The 20,713-nt window shown below is 52.8% G+C and overlaps 1 protein-coding gene across 7 annotated transcripts; it reads left to right on the plus strand.

Annotated features, from left to right (window-relative positions):
• Positions 1-3,446: 3,446 nt before the first annotated feature.
• On the plus strand, positions 3,447-19,107 carry LOC106828081 (cytochrome P450 4F2-like). Of its 7 annotated transcripts, none has more exons than XM_070519312.1 (13): positions 3,564-3,675; positions 4,107-4,336; positions 6,574-6,718; positions 9,806-9,859; positions 9,950-10,077; positions 11,099-11,220; positions 12,010-12,280; positions 13,284-13,350; positions 13,519-13,648; positions 17,741-17,874; positions 17,972-18,036; positions 18,216-18,310; positions 18,739-19,001. In XM_070519312.1, the coding sequence occupies exons 2-12, from the start codon at positions 4,139-4,141 to the stop codon at positions 18,300-18,302; spliced, it is 1,401 nt and encodes a 466-aa protein (XP_070375413.1). In that variant the 5' UTR covers positions 3,564-3,675; positions 4,107-4,138; the 3' UTR covers positions 18,303-18,310; positions 18,739-19,001. The 7 variants fall into 7 exon arrangements, with proteins under 7 accessions (XP_070375410.1, XP_070375413.1, XP_070375411.1 ...); XM_070519310.1 differs by having other exon boundaries at positions 18,216-18,298; XM_070519309.1 differs by lacking the exons at positions 3,564-3,675; positions 18,216-18,310 and adding an exon at positions 3,447-3,552 and having other exon boundaries at positions 18,739-19,107.
• The last annotated feature ends 1,606 nt before the right edge of the window (positions 19,108-20,713 follow it).

Consider the following 20,713-nt stretch of genomic DNA (forward strand, 5'->3'; position numbering starts at 1 on the left):
TTCCCAAGGATCAATGGCACAAGCTCGTGTGTAATTGCTCTCAGCCCCAGTGTCAAAGGGACAAGACTCCACTTGCCCTCTCACACAGCCTGGGTGTCCCAACTCATGCCTGCCTTTGGAGGCTTTTCCTGTACACTCAGACCTCTGCTCACCCTGACCCCTGGCCTAAGGTATGGCCCCTCCACCAGGCCCATCGCTTATCACTGTCTGATATGTCCTTGGTCATTTATTTGACTGGTGCCCGTCTCTCCAGTGGATGTGAGCTCCTCAGCAGCAGGGACGGTGTCTGATATGCTCACAGCTGCACCCTCAGGGTCTGACACAATGAGTGTTCAATAGACATACAACCATATATGTGAACAGTTCTGGGAGGTACAGATATTTCTCATTTCATAGCTGAAAAAACTCGGAGAACCAGAGGGGTGAAGGTGCTCCCCTCCCTCATCCCTCACAGCACCCGGACTCAAGGGTCTTAAAGCAACACATCTTAAAATTTGAAGGAGTGTGCACAATTTTCCTCTGATCTACTTAGATGCAATTCTGAGTCAGCATTCCAGGCGGGGGCACGAGATTCTGCATTTCCTGCAAGCTCTCAGGTGACACGATGGTGGAGGTCCAAGGACCACACTTTGAGGAGCCGAGCCTTAGAGCTCATGGCTGCAAAGCTTTCTTTCTTCCCCGGATATTTAATGAGCACCTATGTGCCAAGTTGTGCTGTCACCTGCGATGTCATATTTACCTAATTTGCTGTGTGGCTGGAGCAAGTTGCTTCATCTCTCTGAGCCTCCAGCTCCTCTTCTGTAAAATGGGCTCATGAAAGTGATACTGCAGGGCTGTGGGATGATTACATGACACAACAGTAGCAATGACAATGACAATGAGGAGCATTTGTTAGGCCCTTCCTCTGCCCTGTGTGTTTTATGTGCATTGTCTCTTTTGATTATTCCCATATTGAGGGAGATGGCACTAACTAAATGCCCATTTACAGACATGAAGGAGCACAGCTTAGTGGCTCAGGGCACCCAGTGTGAAGCCTAGTGCACAGCCTGGCTCCACTAGCTCTGCGACTTTGGACAAGTCACTCAAATAGTTTTCGTCCTCAGTTTACTCATCCATAAAATGAAAAAAATGGGTAATATGTCTAAAGGGCTTAAAACAGCTTCAGTGGCTTGTTGTCCAATGCTGGTGGTAGCCACCATTCCCTCTCTCAGCTGCCTGCATATTCCTGGCACACAGTAGGTCCACAGCGAGTTGAGCACCTCTGGGCACTGGGGGCCCTTTCTCCTGTGTTTCCCAGGACTTTGCCTGGTTTATCATCGTCTGACCTTGTCCCCCTCATCCTGACATGGATGGACCTGCCAGGTAGGTGCTCTGCCCCAGTGAGGGGGAGGAGATTCTGGGGGGCACAGTGCACCCCACTGCACTGAGGGCTCTAAGACCTGACTCCCCCAGACAGTGGGAGGGGGAGAAGGAGGTTTGGGGTCTCCCCAACATCCCATGAGTGTCAGGGGGAATGTCTTTCCCCCACCATCCTGCTCAGTAGTTCTGCCAGGAGGCCCATCCTTTGAGCTCCTCACCTGAGACCATCCCACAGGGCCCTTCTGGACAGGATCAGGGGAGGCCCAGGAGGGGTGAACTAGATCCTTTGGGTGGCGCCTCCTGGATGTGGGAGGATGATCTGCGGAGTGACACAAGGTCCTCAAGATGTCCCCTCTGGGGTCACCACATTGCCTGAGATTCCACCATCACAAATGTCCCTGGGTTAATAGGTCATTGTCCCTTATGAATGGGAGTGGAGCAGCATGGCAGAGGGAAAGGCTTGGGCTTGGGAGCATGACCAGCCCTCCAACTTGGGCTCGAGGCTTGCCCCCTCTGTGCCTCCATTCACTCTTCAGTTAAATAGGCATCTTTCCTCCTGCAGATGCAACACCTGGGTCTCTCTGCCTGATCCCAGGGTGCTGGCCCAGAGATTGAGGGGAGGGTGATGCTTTATCCTGCTGGCAGAACATCTGGCACACAGTAGGTTTACCTTATGTAGATCACCTGACACACGGGAGGAGCATTTCATATATGGTACCCTGCACACAGTAGGGATGCTTTATGTAGAGTACCCAGCACACAGTAGGCACACTTAATGTAGTATACCTGGTACTCAGTAGGCATTCTTTATGTAGGACACCTGGCATGCAGTAGACAGGATTTATGTAGAGTAATGGGCTCATAGTATGTACACATGTTCTAGAGTACCCGGCACACAGTAGCCAACTTTATGTAAAGTGTTTTGGGCAGAATAGGTTTACTGTATGTAGGGTACCTGACACATACAGTAGGCATACTTTACACAGAGCACACAACACACAGTAGGCGTGCTTATGTAGAATGCCCAGCATGTAATGGATGTGCTTTATGTAGAGCACCTGGCACTTAGTAGGCATGTCCTATGGAGAGTCTTGGGCACAGTAGTCATGCTATATCTTGAAAACCTGGAATACTGTTGACAGGATTTATGTAGAGCACTTGGCACACAGTAGGCACACTTTGTAGAGAGTACTTGGCACACAGTACATGCCCTTTATATAGCATACCTGCCATACAGTAGGCGTGCTTTATGTAGAGATCCTGACTTGCTGTAGGGATGTTTTGTGAGGTACCCAGCACATAGTAGGCACTCTTTACATACCGTCCTCTGCACAGAGTAGATCTACTGTATGTGGAGTATTGGCACACAGCAGCACAAGGACTAGTTACTGGCCCTTTCCCTTCATTCTGTCTTTTTGGGGGTCCTGATCCTTCTCACCTTCCTGTGGAACCCTCCTCTGCCCCCCTCAGGCCCTCATCTGACATCCTGTATCCCAGAAGGAACTCTGAGCCCAGAGAGGGCTGGCACAGCCCATGGTCAGAGTGAGGACAGGCAGGACTCCACCCAGGCTCTCTCAGCTCTGCCCTCCGCTGTCTGCACCCCATGCTCTCACAGCCCCCGACAGCCTCACCCCCCACTCCTCCACATGCCCTCGCCTGATGGGGCTCCTTACCCAAGAGTCTGGTGTGGGTGATCCTCACAAGGCTGGCGGCTTCGTTCCCACTCCCAGCACTCATGTCTCAACCCAGGTCCTGGGCTGCCTGGAGGCAGGTCTTGACGTCCTGCCAGGCTGTGCTGTCCTGGGGCCAGAGGCTTCCTCTCTCTGAGCTTCCTGATTCTGCACTGAGAAACAGTGCATGACGCCCTCCTGGCCCCTCACGTGGACAAGAGCCCAGGACATGTGTGGGGATAAGGCTTGGCCTGGCCTTGCTCACCTGGCACCTGAACTCCCAATTGCAACCTTTCACCTCCCACACCTTGGACTGGGAAGGGCAGGGGCAGCTGTAAACTTGGGGTCCAGAGTCACCTTTGGCCGCCCCCCAACTTTCCCCCTCCACACCACAAGAAAGGTGCTGAGTCCTGAGGAGCCAGCATCCATGCTGTGTGACCCTGAGCTGGTTCATAGGCCTCTCTTGACAACACTGGCTCCCCTCCCCCACCTCCCTCTGGGCCGGCAGCCAGGTGGGGAGGAGGTAAGCAGATGCATAGGGATTGGCTGCCCCAGCCTGGCCCTGCCAGCCTCCCCAGGTCAGGGCCCAGGGGCCGAGACTTCCCAGGAACAGGGGAGAGGAGCTGTGTGCAGCTGCAGACAGGAGGTGCGGGCTGGGGTCCAGGGCTGGAGGTGCTGGCCTGGGGTGGGGAGGGCACTGCCCAGGGCAGGGGTGGCTCCAGGGAGTGAGTTGGCATGAGATGGTGGTTTCCTGTAACTGGCGCCTCTGGCAACCTGCCACTGATTCAGTTTGTGCCTTTCCTCCTTCGTCTCTCCTCTCTTTATCTCTTCTCTCCGTCTCACTGTCTCTGTGTCTCTGTCTGTCTGTCTTTCTGTTTGTCTCTCTCTCTTCCTCTGGATTTCTATGCACCCCCTCCCCTCTCTGAGCCCTTCTCTGAGCCCTCCCTGCCCTGGCCCCAGCCCTCACCATCCCTGCCCCTCCCTGTCCTGTCCCTCACACCCTTGGTCCTTGCCCTCTTTGTCAGCTGTCTGTCTTTGCCTGGAGCTCACCAATAATTTTCTTTTCCTGGGCCCCAGGAGCTCGCCCTTCACCCTGTGTGCCCTGCAGGATGCCGTGGCTGAGCCTGTCCTGGCTGGGGCTCAGGCCCGTGGCAGCCTCCCCGTGGCTGCTCCTGCTGCTGGTCGGGGCCTCCTGGCTCCTGGCCCGCGTCCTGGCCTGGACCTACACCTTCTATGACAACTGCTGCCGCCTGCGATGCTTCCCGCAGCCCCCAAAATGGAACTGGTTCTTGGGTCACCTGGGCCTGGTGAGTATGGCAGCAGGAGGGGTCGGGGGTATCAGGGTGGGTGGACTTCCCGAGGGGTCAGGAATGGGGCTCAGGGTTGGGCTGGGGTCTAGGAGAGCGGAAGTGAGACGAAGGCCCATGCGGCCCCTCCTTGCTCACTCACTCGTTCCTCTGCTCTGCCATCCCAGGCTTTTTCTACGTCCTTGTCCCCCACCCCAAGCCTGCTCTGGATCCATCGGCGCAGCTCTGAGGGGCTCCCACGTCCTTGTCCCCACCCCAAGCCTGCTCTGGATCCATTGCCACAGCTCTGAGGGGCTCCCACGTACTTGTCCCCCACCCCAAGCCTGCTCTGGATCCATTGCCACAGCTCTGAGGGGCTTCCACGTACTTGTCCCCCACCCCACGCCTGCTCTGGATCCATTGCCACAGCTCTGAGGGGCTCACAGCACAGGCTGCACAGAGCGAGACCACCTGACATTCCCAGTCTCCACCGCTGAGCTTGAGATGGCCTTGGGGGCACTGTCCAGGGTCGGCTCTGCCTGGCCCGTTTCCTTGAGTCTGCTCACGCTGGGCTGCAGTTTCCCCACAGGAATTAGCTATGGCCTCCCCACCCCCACCCACTGGGCACAGCTCCCCACCCCTTCCTGGGACCCCTTCCTCTCATCTGGCTCTTCCCCCCAAGATGTCCCAGTGGGCTCCGTTGTCCAACCTGGAGGATCTAGGCCACTCATTTCCCTTTCAGAGGCCTGTTCCACTGCCTGCCCACACCCAGGCCTTGACCTTTCACTTGGTCCTGCTCACACTTAATTAAACATTAATTGTCCAAGTAGTTATTATCTATCTCTCCACCTTGATGGCAGCTCTGGGAGCAGACATGGCAGGGCCAGCCCAGGGGCGGGTGGACAGCGGGCACTCACAGCAAGTGTTGAGGACCTGGGTGGAGAACGTGCCTTCACCCCTGTCCGTCACGGCCACAGAGCTGACCACCCGCTCCTCCCGTCCCCCGGGCCAGCTGAGGGATGAGCACAGCTCTCCTTCCCTTCCCTGGGCAAGAGCCGCAGCTCAGGGGAGCACTTCCTGTGATTTCACTGTTCTCGTGACAAAGTTCCGAAGGGGGATGTTCCGAAGTTCATTGTGAGGCATTCCTGGGATTCTGGGTCTTGGGATGTTCTCTGGGCCCTGGGGGCAGCGGGAATGCCTTGGTTCCCGCAGGTCTGCCTCCTGCTCTGAGGGCTCAGATGTGGGGGCTCGTCATGGACACTCTTCCCACCTCCAGCCCCTCTCGCTGTGTTACCTTGGCTGAGTGATTATTCCTCTCTGGGTCAATTCGTTGAAGTGCTTTGAGTGTTTGTCTCAGCATCCTTGGGAGCAGGGAGGGGTCAGAGGTGAAATGTTCAACTGCCTGGAGCACCGGGGGTAGTTGTCAGGCTTGGGAATTCCGAAGGACTGGAGAGGACACTTTACCAGGAGCCAACCCTCCACTTGTTCCCATTTTAGAGTATATAGTCTCAGTTTTTTCACTTGTAAAGGACACTATTTATGTGTGTGTCCACTGTTCAAAAGAGACAGACAGGACGCACTGTGAGAGATAATGACAGACAGGACGCAGTGTGAGAGACAGAGAGACAGACAGGACCCACTGTGAGAGATAAAGAGACAGACAGGATCCACTGGGAGAGACAGAGAGACAGACAGGATGCAGTGTGAGAGATGGAGAGACAGACAGGAGGCCATATGCACAGAGCCTGGCCATCAGAAGGGGTGGGAGCTGCCCTCTGATTGATATTCAGAGTTCACATGTATTCCCTGGGGTCTGCCTGGCCTGGTACGTCCTTTGTCTGCAAACCCATCACCATTGGGGGAACCAGAGACCCCCTGGACATGTCAGGACTTGAAAAGGATGTGAGAATGAGCACCTGGGTCTAGTCCTGAGTCCACCCTCCTGCTCACAAACCTCCCTCTTGAGTGCCTCCCCCTGTGGCCGCCCCGTGGCTGCAACCCCTCCCAGGATGAGGGAAATCCATCTTCTGGAGCCAAGGTCGGCCTCTGTGTGCAGAGCGTGTTTTCTCCCTGACCCTGGTTGCTCCCTTGGGACTTGGAGAGGCCTCAGGGACCCTCCTGCCCTGAGAGGAAAGGAGCAGGAGGAAGCATAGATTCCCCCATCCCTGCAGAATCTGGACAGAGCGTCCACATGAGAGGCTGCAGGGGGGACATGCCATGGCTGTTTCTGGGGAGTGACGGCCCCTCCTTGCTTGCAGGTCACCCCCACTGAGCAAGGCATGAGAGTTGTTACTCAGCTGGTGGCCAACTACCCCCAGGGATTTGTGACCTGGCTGGGCCCGGTCATACCCCTTGTCAATCTCTGCCACCCCGACATGGTCCGGACTGTCCTCAGCGCCTCAGGTACCCATGCAGAGCTTGTGGTGGTGGTGCCGCGGTGCATCCAAGCGCTTCTAGCTGCTCCCTGCAAGCTTCTGTGCATCCCCTGCAGGACCCCGGCCCTCGGCCCTCTGCCCCTCTCCTCTCAGTCATCTTTCTCTTTCCTTCCTGTTTTCACCAACCCCCATCTCACCGATCCTCCCTCCACTGCTGTTTGCCCCCTGCCCTGCTGTCCTGGGCACCCCTGGGGCCCCAAGAGGCTTCAATGCAAGTCACTGTCCTGGGGGATCTTCACTCTTAGAAGACAGATCTAGGCAGAGTGATCCCCGATCTCGAGTGGTGAGGAATGGGCTGGAGGGAGATGAATGAGGCAGCCCAGAGGAGAAGCAAGGTCTCTGCTGGGCCAGGCTGGAAGGCTTCCTGGAGGAGGGGCTGCTGGAACTGGGTCTGAAACAATGAGCTGAAATTTTTTAAAGCAGAGGGCTGCAGTGGGCAAGATGGGATCTGAGGCCCCCTGCTAGGTCTGGCCTCAGCCCTGCTCACCCCCAGGCCAGAGCATGAGGGCTTGAGCTGGTGCAGGATCTGGGCTGCTATTTTCATGACATCCAACTCTGATGGGTTGATTCCTTCTACTCCCTCCTGTGGCTTGTCCTCTTCAAGCTCATGGCCCTCCTGCTCCAGGCCCCAGGAATCACCCCAAGCAGACCCCACCCCCAGCCAGGCTCCCTTCTGCTATTCCCCTGCCATTCTGACTTCCAGACGGACCAGGCTGAAGTGGGGAACAGGCAGAAGCCGACAGGGTCCTTGGCTCTAACACCAAAATGCTGGGTGACTCTAGGCAGGTCCCTGGCTTTCTCTGGCTGCCAGGGTCTCTTTCAGCTGTGAGTGGTGGAACGTCTACCCTGTATGGGCTAAGCAAAGAAAGGGAATCGACTGACTGTTCAGGCCAGGGATCTTGTCTTCAGGCGTGGCTGGATCCAGGTCTCAGACAGTGTCATCGGGAGTCAGTCTTCGTTTGTTGGTTCTGTGTCCCTCTGTGATGGCTTCAGTCTCACGCTGGTCAAGATGAGTCCCAGAAGCTCAGCTCCTACGGAAACATGAGATCGTTCCCAACAGTTCCAGGAAGAGCTGCAGGACTTGCTTTAGTTTGCCTGCTTAGGTCACAGGACCAGTTCCTCATCCAGTCACTGTGACTCCGATTGCCCGGATAGGCAGGCATAGGGTTCTCAGAGCTATTGTTCTGGGGTTCAAGGCAGTTTGATGGGTAAGAACTCAGGCCCTGATTCAGACAGATCTGGGATCAGGTCTTAGGCATGCCACTTACGACCTGGAAGGCTGTGTGCAAGTGAGTTCATATTGTTCAGAGCCTCAGTCTCCTTATCCGGAAAATGGGGATAGGAGAGAAGTCAGGTGAACATGGACTCGGGATTCAAATAGGGAAGGACCCTTTGTGTTCCTGTAACTGAGGGACCTCAGTTGTCATGTATGGAAGGTGTGGGGAAGGACCCCCGGAGAAGGATAAGCTGCTGGGTGGGATTCGCGGGGCTCAGGTCTAGGTCTCTGCCCTGCAGGTCCTTCCCTCTGGCCACCTGGAAGAGTGGTTCAGTTCCTCTTTGTTCCTCTCCAGATTTGGAGCTCAGAGGAAGGTCTCCTGTACAGAGTGCCTGGCGAGGACCTATGGGGACGTGTGCTGCTGGTGGGTGGGGCCCTGGCATGCAGTCATCCGCATCTTTCACCCCACCTGCATCAAGCCGGTGCTCTTTGCTCCAGGTAGACACCCCGCTGGCCACAGCTTGCCTGCTGCTGAGGTCTCTGAGCCGCCCCCAGCTGGGCAGGTGACCCGGTGCAGACAGGAGGGCCTGTTCTGGAGATGACTGCTTTTGTCTTACCTGGATCCCCACCTGCCGGACACGTGGTCATGTCTGCTCACGCTGAGGCTGTATCTGTGTGCTGTCTGCTGTATGGCCACGTCTGGTCGCAGTTGTGTTTCTACCTGGATCCTAGTTACAGCTTGTATATGTTACACTTACTACAGCTGATATGTTTACACTTGGTTATAGTTCGCATATTTTATATTTGGTTACAGCTGGTATGTTACACTTGGTTACAACTGGTGTATGATACCTTTGGTTACAACTGGCATATGTTACACTTGGTCACAGATGGCATATGTTACATTTGGTTATAGCTGGCATATGTTACACTTGGTTAGGCTGGTATATGATACCTTTGGTAACAGTGGTGTAAGTTACACTTGGCTACACCTGGTATATATTATATTTGGTTACATCTGGTATATGTTTGCTCCTCGGATCAAATGGGGATGGTCGCAGTCATGACTGGGGCTCGCCTGTGGCCAAGGACATTCGAGGTGTGTTGGAGTCTGTCTGGGTTTTGTCTGATGCCCCTTGAGTGTGTCTGGTTCTCCTGCTGGTCATTTCTGGGCCAAATTGGGGTTTGTCTGAGCTCTGGGACCTGGGTCCTTCTGAGAAATGCCTGAGACCTTATGCGAGTCTTGTCTGAGGCAGGTCTTAGCATATTTCTGGGTCATGTCTGGTCCACGTCTGTGACATTAATGGGACTACATGTAAGTCCTGTCTGTAGGATATGCTGAGGTTATCTTTCGGTCCATTTTAGAGCACGTTGTGTGATGTCAGGGTGTGTCATGCATGTTGTTTCATGTCAGGACATGTTAGTGCATGGTGAGGCCATGTCAGATGTCCCAGGAGATGTGACAGCTGGGCAGACACGGTGTCCCAGGTCCCTGTGAAGGCGTTTTGTAGAATTCTTGGCTGTGCTTGGGTGTTTAGAACATGTTGGACCCTGTAGGAGCCACACTGAGCCATGCTGTGGCGTGTTATGCCATGTTGGGATGCATCTAAGCACATAGGGGTGTGTCTGTGGGCTCTGCCTTTGCTATAGTCTGTGCTGTTGCCTGGTCTAGGCCCCCTTTACCCTGCCCCTTCTCCTAGATTCCTCTGCCCTTGCCCCAACTCCTGCTATGTTGGGCATGGAGGGGGAGTGCACACCCCTGGCTGGGGCCCCACCTTGCCTCAAAAGTCCCTCCCCTCCCCCGCTACATGGCCCCTGATGGCTTATCTCTCATGTCAGCTGCCATCGCGCCTAAGGACATGGTCTTCTACAGTTTCCTGAAGCCCTGGCTGGGTGAGTAACTGCGTGTGAGGGGATTGGGGACAACCTTGGGGCCCAGGGGAAGGCCCTCCCTTGCTCACTCTCTGTGGCTGCCCCTACCAGGGGATGGGCTCCTGCTGAGTGGTGGTGACAAGTGGAGCAGGCACCGCCGCATGCTGACACCCGCCTTGCACTTCAACATCCTGAAGTCCTACGTGAGGATTTTCAATGACAGTGTGAACATCATGCATGTGAGTCTCTTGAACCCAAGCTCCTACCTGGAGCCTCGGGGGCAATGGGCGCTCAGAGACATCTTGTCTGGAATTCTGACTCTCCTGGGTAGCTTTGGGGCCATTGCTTCTCCTTTCTGAGCCTTGGTTTCCTCAGCTGTAACTGGGGATAATAAGCCTGACTTTGCAGGATGGACAAGATGACGTAATGGACCCACGTCCCTGGCACATAGTAGGTGCTCATGTGCTAGTTTCTATGTTTCCCTCTCAGAAGCCTTGGAATCCTGAGACACTGTTGACGATAGTGATGAATATTGCATGTTGAGTCCTGAATATGGAGTAACAAGCCACTTTTCAATATATAAAGTTTTATTATTGCTAACAAGTCTACGAGTCAGTGAGCTTGTTCTTCTGGATGTGGATGGGGTCACTTACGTATCTGTGATCAGCTGTGGGTCAGGTACTTTGCTGTTCTGGGCTCAGTCCTCTCACGTGTTTGGGGCCTGGTTGGCTGCAGGCTGGTCTAGGATGCTCTCAGTTGGGACAATCCTCTCGTGTGGTTCCCTCGTGTGTTGTCTAATTTAATTTTCATGTCCCTGTGAGGTGGAGATTCTTTTTCCCCATTGCAGATGGTGAAACTGAGGCTGAGAGAGGTTAGGGAGTTGCTCGAGTTCACACAGACGGCAAGTGAGCTAACAAGTGGAGCTGGGATTCCAACCTGGTTTGTCTGACACCAAAGCAGGTCATCTGACCTTTCACTGAGGATTTGACAAGTGGAGCCCAGAGGAAGGAAATGAGCTGGCCAAGGGCGCACAGCGTGTAGCAGGCAGAGCCAGGACTGGAATGCAGGTCTCATGACTTCCAGCTGTGGGGTCTTCATGTCCTCACAGTAACAGCGTCCACTCCCACTCATGCCTGGTCCTCCACAGGACAGGTGCCTGGGACCAAGAGGCTTGGTCTGGGGAGCCCATCCTGGTGTTGGGTTGGCGCGGGGCTCAGGGGCGGCCAGTCCCAGCCCAGGATCTGCTGCTTCTCTGTCCAGGCCAAGTGGAAGCGCCTGGCCTCGGAGGGCAGTGCCCATCTGGACATGTTTGAGCACATCAGCCTCATGACCCTCGACAGTCTGCAGAAATGTGTCTTCAGTTTCAACAGCGATTGCCAGGAGTGAGTCCTTGCCCAAGGCCTGGGAACATGGGCCATAGACACAAGGGAATAGATGGAGGGAGGACTTACCATGACAATCAGAAGGGCCTTCCTGGAGGAGAAGGGTCTGAGCTGGACACCAAAGTTCAGGGAAGGGGAAAGAGACAGAGCAATCCTTTTGGGTAGGTAGAAATGTTTGATACAGGCCAGGAGGCTAGGAAGAGCAGAGAGTTTGCAACAATGAGGAGACACCTGGGTAGTGAGGTTGGAGATGTAGGCAGGGGTAGGTCTTAATGACATTAAAAAGCCAAGCAAAGGAATATGAACTTGATACTGAGGTTTCCAGGGAACCATGGAAGGTGTTTGAGCAGATGAGGGTTGTGGTCAAAGCTGAGCTTGGATGTCTGACTCTAGAGAAGACAGACTGTCATGTAGATACAGGTGGTGTTGACAATGGATGCATGGAGCCTCAGGAGAGGCTAGGTCCACTGTCAGTTGGGAGAGGACAAAGTCTGAGCTGTGTGGACAGCTTTGGAAGGAGAAGGGCAGATAGAGGAGAGAAGCATGATGTCTCAGCTGTGCCCTGGGCACCTGGCACATGGAGGCAGCTCACAGAGACTAGGAAGCAGGGAGATAAGAAAGACTGGAGAGCCACGTCTCCTGGATCATCCCCACCATCCATCTGTGGGTCCATCTGTTCCTGGAGACTCAGTTTCCCCATGGGAGATTGGACCTGCCTTCTGGTGGGAGGTGCTTCCGGGGCTTCAGGTGAGCTAAGTTGTTGCCTCCCTTCATGCCCGCATCCTGCAGGAAGCCTAGTGAATACATTTCTGCTGTCTTGGAGCTCAGTGCCCTTGTGACAAAGCGGAATGAGCAGATCTTCCTGTACATGGACTCCCTGTACCACCTCACCTCTGAGGGACAGCGCTTCCATAGGGTCTGCCGCCTGGTGCACGACTTCACAGATTCCATCATCCAGGAGCGCCGCCGCACCCTCCCTGATCAGGGTCTTGATGATCTCCTCAAGGCCAAGGCTAAGGTCAAGACTTTGGACTTCATCGATGTGCTCCTGCTGGCTAAGGTGGGCTTCTCTGGGATCTGAATTCGAGAGGGACGATGTACCTTGATTTCAAATGTCAGATGGGAGAACTTGGACCTGATCCAGAGGGCAGTGAGGAGGCATGGAAGGTGCTTGAGGACGGGAGGGATGGGTCAGGGGTATGTTTTAGAGATGACTGTGTGGAATGCAGGCTCCGGGGGACTGCTAAGTCTGAAACTGATGCTGGGCAGGGCCTGGGACTTTACTTAATAAGTTAATCATATGTATAGATATACATATGACTAATTTATTGAGTCTAATATATATATATTAGACTACACCTATATGTACCTCAGAACCCTGGATCAGAGTGGCCAACTTATTGCTCACAGTAGTAACAGTAGCCAGAGCAGAAGTGTGGCTCTGGTTCCCCATTCCCAAGTTCCTCTGAGGGTGACATGATGCTTTTACTTGTGCATGCAGCCATGCTTGCATCATGAGAGAGGTGTCCCCACAGTATGAACTTTGGAACTTATGACAGCTGACTCATCTGTCCTTTCTTCCTTATGGTGAGAGAGACAAGGAGAGGAGGAGAAGGAGAATTTTCTGGAATATAAGCAGATCTTCAGTGAGAAGGCAAAGTCTGTAGGTTCTGTAGGTTTATCTCCAGGGGAGATAAGGAATCTCTGGATCTACCATCCAACAATGTGAGCAAATTGCTCTGGAGCGATGCTCAATCACTAACTTCCAAGGCAAGTTGCCAGTCAATCATCCTGCAGCCCAGGTTGCCAATAAATTTTTCTCAGAAAGCCTTCATCACAAACCATGGAAATGTTCATGGATCATTGATTCCTCCCACCAGGGACAAGAGAGGAGGCAAGGATGCCAAGGAGGAGGCCTGTGGGGTGGGGCCTCTGGCGATTGGGACCAAGGAAGGTCCAGGAGTGCAGGGTTGGCTTGGGTTCCTGGGATGATGATGGAGCTTCAGAGATTGTCTCAGGGCCCCTAGGAACTGGTGATTTTGTGGGTCTTGCTTTCTCTCCAGGATGAAGATGGGAAGGAACTGTCAGATGAGGACATCCGAGCTGAAGCTGACACCTTTATGTTTGGGGGTGAGAATACAGAAGGGGCAGGGGTCTCTCTATCCCAGGGATTTGATTGGTGGGCCCTGGACCAGCCCATAGTCCCCAGTCCTCCCTGAGGGCCTTAGTGTCAGGGCGCTGTCCACCTTCTGGTGCTGAAGTCGCTGAGAGACCCAGACCTGTCTGGCTGCCTCTCAGGACATGACACCACAGCCAGCGGCCTCTCCTGGGTCCTGTACAACCTCGCAAGGCACCCAGAGCACCAGGAGCGCTGCCGGCAGGAGGTGCGAGAGCTCCTAAGGGACCGCGAGCCTAAAGAGATTGAGTGGTGAGTGCAGGTGCACATGGTCTGTTCCTGAAACCCTCTCCTTGGCTCTGCTCCCCAGCTGGGAGTGGGAAGATCTTTTCATCCATTCTGTGATTTTTGCTTAGTGGAAATAGGAGCAGAGCCCAGAGGCGGGTTCTGGTACCCAGCCCGGGTCGTTAAGGACAGGGAAAACCCTTCTGAGTAGAAGATCTGGGCGGTTGAGAGAATTAGTGCAATGTGTGAGGGCAGATCATGCCCCTCAGGACCTGTTCAGAGAGTGAACCTCCCTTCTGCTCCCTTACTTTTCTCTCTGAAATCACATTCTTTCAAACATCTTCACCGCCTGGATGTTTGCTGGGCTCCTAACTCCTATCATATTGTTCAGTCCAGGGTTCACAGGGGACACCTGGGGATTGAAGTCACTCAACTCTTGTCCATGAACACCTCCACCTTCATCCATCCAGTCCCCATTCAGCAAACACTGCCACACTGCCTGCCCATCCCCAACTCTGTGCCGTCCCCAGCTCTTCTCAGCCCTATCCTGTGTCCTGGAGACCCGGGAAGCACCCAGCCCTGGCCTGTGCCTTCCAGGAGCTCCCAGCCTGGTGGGGGATCATCCCAGGTCAGGACACTCCCAGTCCACATGGGCAGGACCTGGGTTCAGAGCATGACAGGCAAGACTGAGGGTGGAGAGAGTTCTCAGCTGAGACCTTGAATGCTGATCAGTAGACATTTGGGTGTAGTTGTGTGCGGTTCTCTCAAGAAGATAGTGTGGGCAAAAGTGATGGGGAGGAGAAGGGCACAGGCAGAGGGAGAGGGGGAGGGAAGGTAGCAGAGAGGGAGAGATAAAGAGAGACAAAGAGCGGGAGAGACGAATAGAATGGAGGACGGGGAAGGAGAGAGAGAGAAAGGAGAGGGAAGGAGGGAGAAAGAGAGGGAGAGAGAGAGTGGGGGATGGAGGGACAAAGGAAGGGAAGGAGACGGGAAGGGCGGGAGAAAGCGAGAGAGACTGACTCATGGTGAGATGATGAGGCTGGGAGATGGCAGGAGAGGCTGGTTGTGGAAGACTTTAGTGAAATGTTAAGGGCTCCATTTTTAACTCAAAGGCAATGGGGAACCAAGGAAGGTGTTTGAGCAGGAGGAGGACAGGTGAGATCTGGGTAGCAGAGAGAGATTTCTAGGCTGGTGGGGGCCTACTGGAGAGGACAAGCTGTAGGATCGGGCCCAGGGAGGAGATCAAAGGCCTGAGCCAGTCCAGGGGCTGGGTGATGGTGAGGAGATGTTGGACTGGACAGGCGTTTCGGAGGAAGTGTTCACTCCAAGTCTTGCTCAGCACAGCGATCCCGTGAGGTGGAGAAATACTTTTATTCTTTTTAATCCAAGAGTTAACAAAAATTATGCACTTGGTAAAAAAGAAGAGTTCAAAAGAGTTTATAATAAAGATGAACTTCCTTCTTAATCTGCGCCCTAGGAATAACTCCTGTCAATGATTTCCTGTGCCTCCTTTAGAAGACATCTATCCTTATGCCCACATTTATATTCCTCCTCTCTTTCTGTGTCTGTCCAGGTGGCAGTTCAGGTCTGCACATTAAAAATACACCTTTGAGCTCTTTACTTTTTCTTGAAGAATGAGTTTTGGAAAAGTAGTTTTGAATGAGATAAACGGTGATGAGAACAAGTTCTTAGTACACTAAATGAGACATTACAGAGAAGACTAGGGTTATCCTTGACACCGTAAGTTTGGTTAACATTCATCACCACACACAGTTACAAACTTTTCTTTCTTGTGATGAGAACTTTTAAGATCTACCCTCTTAGCAGCTTTCAAATATATAATACAGTATTGTTACCTAAACTCACCATGCTGTACCTTACATCTGTTTGATTACTTTTGGGTAATTTTCATAAAGTCAAATTTGTCAGAACTTTCTTTTGCAGCCGTTCCCTCCATCCATACCCTAGGGCTCTGTGGGCTTCCTTTACCACATGTTAAGTTGTTACTTATTCACGTGTCTGTCTCTGAGCTCTCTTTTCTGTTCCATGGGTCTATTTTCCCGTCCTTGAAGAGGTGCCACACTGTTTTTTTTCAGTACTGCCTGTTTGTGATAGGTCTTAATATCTGGTAGAGTTCCTCTTCTTTAATCTTTCAATTTTAAATTGACCCAGCTCTTCATGACCTTTTATTCTTCCAGGAAATATTTTAGAGTAAGTTTACCAAGTTTCTGAAAAGGTCAGGTGGATTTTTATTTGAATTGGATATACTCTACTGGTTGACGTGAATGTATGATTGGCCTGTGGAAAACGGATTATTGCACAGTATTAACACACACTATCCCAGAGTGCGGAATGGATATCCATTTCTGGATATTCAAAATATCTTCAGTCTCTTAATAGAGTCTGACATATTTGCATAGAGATTTTTTGCATATTTTGTTAATTTAACCCTTAGAATCTTTTGTTGCTACAGTGAATCATATCTTCTATTTGGATTGAGAGAAGTTCATAAGTTCTTTTGGAATATACAGATTTCACTTTTCTCACTAAGTCTAATCCAGATTTTATATTATTGTTATTATCGTCTTTTCTTTTATTATCTTTTCTAACTGGTTGTTATTTCTACATAGAAAAGCCAATCATTTATGCATACAAATTTTGTGCCTACTGACCAGAATCAATGCTAAAGAGGGAGTCTTGTATCAATAGGGAAAATCAAGATCATTTAATTAAAGCTCTTGGAACAACAGGGAAGCTACCTGGAAAACAGTTAATTCAACCTGCTTCTCACATCTCATAACAAGATAAGATACAGATGAATCAAAGGTTTAAAATAAACAATAAAAGAGTCTAAAAGCTCTAGAGGAAACCATGGAAAATTATTTTATAGTTCCAGGGTGGGGCAGGCCCTATTTTTTATTTCTGGTGAGTAAGATTCGCTTTGAGCTAACATCTCTTACCAATCTTCCTCTTTTTTTGCTTGAGGAAGATTAGCCCTGAGATAAACTCTGTGCCAGTCTTCATCTATTTTGTATGTGGCGTGCTGCCACAGCATGGCTTGACAAGTAGTGTAGGTCCCCGCCAGGGATCCTGGCCTCCGTCTCGGGGCTGCCAAAGTAGAGGAGGCTGGACTTAACCACTATGCCCCGGGGCTGGCCCAGGAAGGCTGTATTTTTGACACAAATCCCAGGAGATAGACAAGAAGAGATTGATATATTGTTAAATGAAAAAGATACAGAGCAGTGTGTAATCTATAGTATGCTACTATATAATTATTTTTAACTTTTTATTGAGATTATGATAGTTTACAACCTGACTATATAACTTTTTAAGATGGAAAAATCGTAACTCTGGAAGGATACATAAAAAAATAACAACCTCAGGAAACTGTGAGGAGTGCAATGAGTGGTGTTGGGCCATAGGGACGGTGTTTTGTAGTTTTCCAATGTAGAACCAGTTAACTGTATCAGCTATTAAAAATTCAAATCACTACCCAACAAAAAAGGGGCTAAAGAAACAGAATTCAGCCCCCTTTCCAGATTTTCATTGTTTATAAAAATTTCCAGTGGATTCTCTTCTGTTTTCTAAGCATAAAATCACTCTCTGCCAAAAATGACACAATTACCCCCACATTTCAAACCGCATTACATCCGTTTTTTCCCTTGTCTAATTGCATTAGCTCGTGTCTCTAGTACGATGATAAATAAGAGGAAAACATTGGATCCATTTCTGTTGCTTCTTTCTTACTTATCTGCCTTTGATTTTGGTCTCTTGCCATTGAGAATATTTTATTTTTATGCCAATTTTTAAACCTTTTTATGGTTGGCATTTGGGTGCTGTGTTTTGCTCAGAAAAGCTTTTAAAAGTATCTGACTAAATTTTCTCTGTCTGGCACTGTGTAATATTGCTTTTCTTTCTTTTATTTTCAAACCACTGTATTGAGGTATGGGTAATATACAAAAGCTGTACACATTTAATGTGCACAACTTAGTGAGTTTGGAGATGTGTGATCCATCTGGGATACATTTTGTTGTAGGGAGAGAGGGTCTACCTGGGCAGGAGGAGGGCTGAGGGGTCTCTGTTTTGGCTTCCTGGATAATTGTTGGGGGGTTTCCTTAGGGACGACCTGGCCCAGTTGCCCTTCCTGACCATGTGCATCAAGGAGAGTCTGCGGTTGCATCCCCCCACCGTGGGCATTTCCCAACGCGGCACCCAGGACATTGTGCTCCCAGATGGCCGGGTCATCCCCAAAGGTGCCCTCAACGTCAAGGGGAGGAGCATCCTGGGCAAGAAGAGGGGCCCGTATGCCAGGGGGTGACCTCTTCCTAACCGGCCCCTCCTCTCCCACAGGTATTATCTGCCTCATCAGTATTTTCGGGACCCACCACAACCCATCCGTGTGGCCAAATCCTGAGGTGCTGCCTCCCCCAACCCTCATCCTTGTCTGCTCCCCTAAGGGGACCCAGGGGAGGGTGCAGCATTATGACCTGGCAAATCAGACATCACCTCCCCCCATCATACACACGTCTGACTCTCCATGGCTGGAGGTCCTGGGAGAACCCACCCAGCAGCCCTGTCTTGGCCTCGCCCCCAGGTCTATGATCCCTTTCGCTTCGACCCAGAAAACACCAAGGAGCGGTCACCTCTGGCTTTTATTCCCTTCTCAGCGGGGCCCAGGTGATGAGGCAGGCATGTGAGGTGGAGATGTGCTGATGGGGGCGGGGGTCTGGGATTGAGATCCCAACATGACTGTGAGGGTGGGAAAACGGGAAAACTGAAGATGGTCAGATCTCCAGCTCTCGTCCACCCCCGACCCCCCCACACACACCCCCGCCCGGAGGTTATGGGTAACGGTCTGGGGCCTGGGGTCCGCGGTGGTGCTCAGAGCCCCTGCCCCCTGTCTGTTGGTCTGAGCTCCGGCTGCAGTCTGGGCCAGGCTCAGGGGCTGTGCAAGCCCTAGTGGGGGTCCAGGCTTCTCTCTGCCTGCGGGCGGGGATTGGGGTCCCGGGACAGGTTCCGGCGCGATGGTGCGGGGACGGGGGTCCCGGGACAGGTTCCGGCGCGATGGTGCGGGGATGAGGGTCCTGGGCGCCGTCGAGCCCCCACTCCCGCCGCAGGAACTGCATCGGGCAGACGTTCGCCATGACGGAGATGAAGGTGGTCCTGGCGCTCACGCTGCTGAGCTTCCGCGTCCTGCCGGCCGGGGAGGAGCCGCGCCGGAAGCCGGAGCTGATCCTGCGCGCCGAGGGCGGACTGTGGCTGCGGGTGGAGCCGCTGAGCGCGGGCCCCCAGTGACCCGCGGCCTCCCGACCCGGGATCCACCCCGACCCCACACCTCGCTGTGCAGATTCCCAGGAATAAATCTGTGCTGTCACCTCTGTCCCAGCCTATCGGGAGCCAGCAGGGGGCGGTGGTGGCTGCGGAGGATGGGGAGGGGCCGTGGTGGGTGGAGGCGGGGCCGGTGTCTCTGAGTCCAACACCCTGCCTGCCTCTCCCGCTGACCACAGGGCCCCATGCCGCTCGAGGGTTCTTCTAGAAACTAACGAGGGACTGCATCCTGTGGGCAGTAGGTAGCTGTGGGAGGTGTCTGAGCAGGAGGGCGCCAGGGTGAAGGACGGACATAAGGGGCACGTTTGAGGCTCTGAGCCAGGGAGGAGACCCCATCATGGCAGATTCATTTCTCCGGGCTGCAAGTGCCTCTCAGGACAGAGATCCGCAGCCAACCTAGGACACAGGGGAGGAGGGCCCGCAGGCCGTACCCCGGCAGCCTCCCCAGGTCTCTGAGGTCCCTTTCTGTTCTTGCCAACAGCGCTGCTCCTGTGTCTGCCCCTCCCAGTCGGGCCCAATGGTGACCCCCTGTCCCACCTTGAGGAAGCCCCTTCTCTTTCCCTCTCTGGGACCCCTGATGCCGCCCCGACAGCCTGGCCAGCAGATACTGGCTGAGACCCACCGTGTGCCTGGTGCTCTCGCAGTGTCAGGGGAGGGCTCATGCCCACCCTTTTCCCCCCAGGTTCCTCTTTCATTCCCATCACAGGCCACCCTGTCCCAGCTTGAGCCATCCCATGACTTGAAATTCAAAGCTGGACCACTGGAAACAAAAATCATCTCCAAAGATCTCGTGCTGTGGAGAAGGTTGCTTGGGCTCAAGTCTTGGCTCTGCTGTGTGACTTGGGCACAGCAACTCCCCTCTCTGAGACTCAGTTTCCTCAACTATATAATGCAGACAACAGCAGTCCCTACCTCAGGGTTGTCTTAAGGACTCCACACGAAGGACTTAGAGCTGTGCTTGGTGCACAGTAAGCACTCAATAAGTGTGGCCATTACTACTGTTCCTCTCGGAAAGCCTGGCTCTTAAAGCATGTTGTCTTTCAAGACTGCGGTTTCTGAGATGAGTTGGAAGAGTGTGTGTGGAGCTCAACGGCAAGCATTCTAGTATTTGTGCTCACTGCATCAGCTCCCCCTCGCCGAGTGGGCCACGCCTACAGGAGCAACTGCTTCTGAGGTCTTGGAGCGCCTGGGAGTGCAAGGAGGCAGGAGAACGAGAGGAACCTCAGGCTGCATCTTGAAGTGACGTCCTGCTATGAAGGGACGTTGATCTCCTTGCACAGCCAAAGAGACTCTGCATTGCTGAGCCCCTGCTGTGCCCTCGAACCTCCTCTCCAGCTTATCTCGCCCCTCCCTGCACTCGGTCACCCTGGTTTCCACTCTGACCTTCCATTGTACCCAGTCTTTCCTCTCCTCAGGGCCTTTGCATGGCTGTTCCCTCTGTTGGGATCCTCTTCTCTCAGATCTTCTGTGACTCGGCCTCAACATTCAGGCTTGACTGAAATGTCACCTCCTCATAGAGGTTCTTCCTTCACTGCTGCAGGACATTTAAAATTCTGACGTGGCTGAGAGTTTGGAAAAACGGCCCAAGTATGGACGATTTTGCAAATAGGGCTGGTAAAGCAAGATGATGAATATTTACTAAGTCTACTATGCAGCAGCTGTACAATGTTTTCAGAATAATCCTCTTAAAGAAATTCAGTGACCTACAAGAAAACAGACAACTAAATGAAATTAGGAAAATAATGCATGAAAAAATGAGAAGTT

Source organism: Equus asinus, chromosome 10 (assembly GCF_041296235.1).
Source record: "Equus asinus isolate D_3611 breed Donkey chromosome 10, EquAss-T2T_v2, whole genome shotgun sequence".
NCBI classification, from domain to species: Eukaryota; Metazoa; Chordata; class Mammalia; order Perissodactyla; family Equidae; genus Equus; species Equus asinus.

Coding starts and splice junctions, on each gene's coding strand:
- LOC106828081 (XM_070519309.1), top strand. CDS start 4,139: ATGCCGTGGCTGAGCCTGTCCTGGCTGGGGCTCAGGCCCGTGGCAGCC. Junction 12,281..13,283: donor ATGTGCTCCTGCTGGCTAAG/GTGGGCTTCTCT, acceptor CTTTCTCTCCAG/GATGAAGATGGGAAGGAACT. Junction 13,351..13,518: donor TGACACCTTTATGTTTGGGG/GTGAGAATACAG, acceptor GCTGCCTCTCAG/GACATGACACCACAGCCAGC.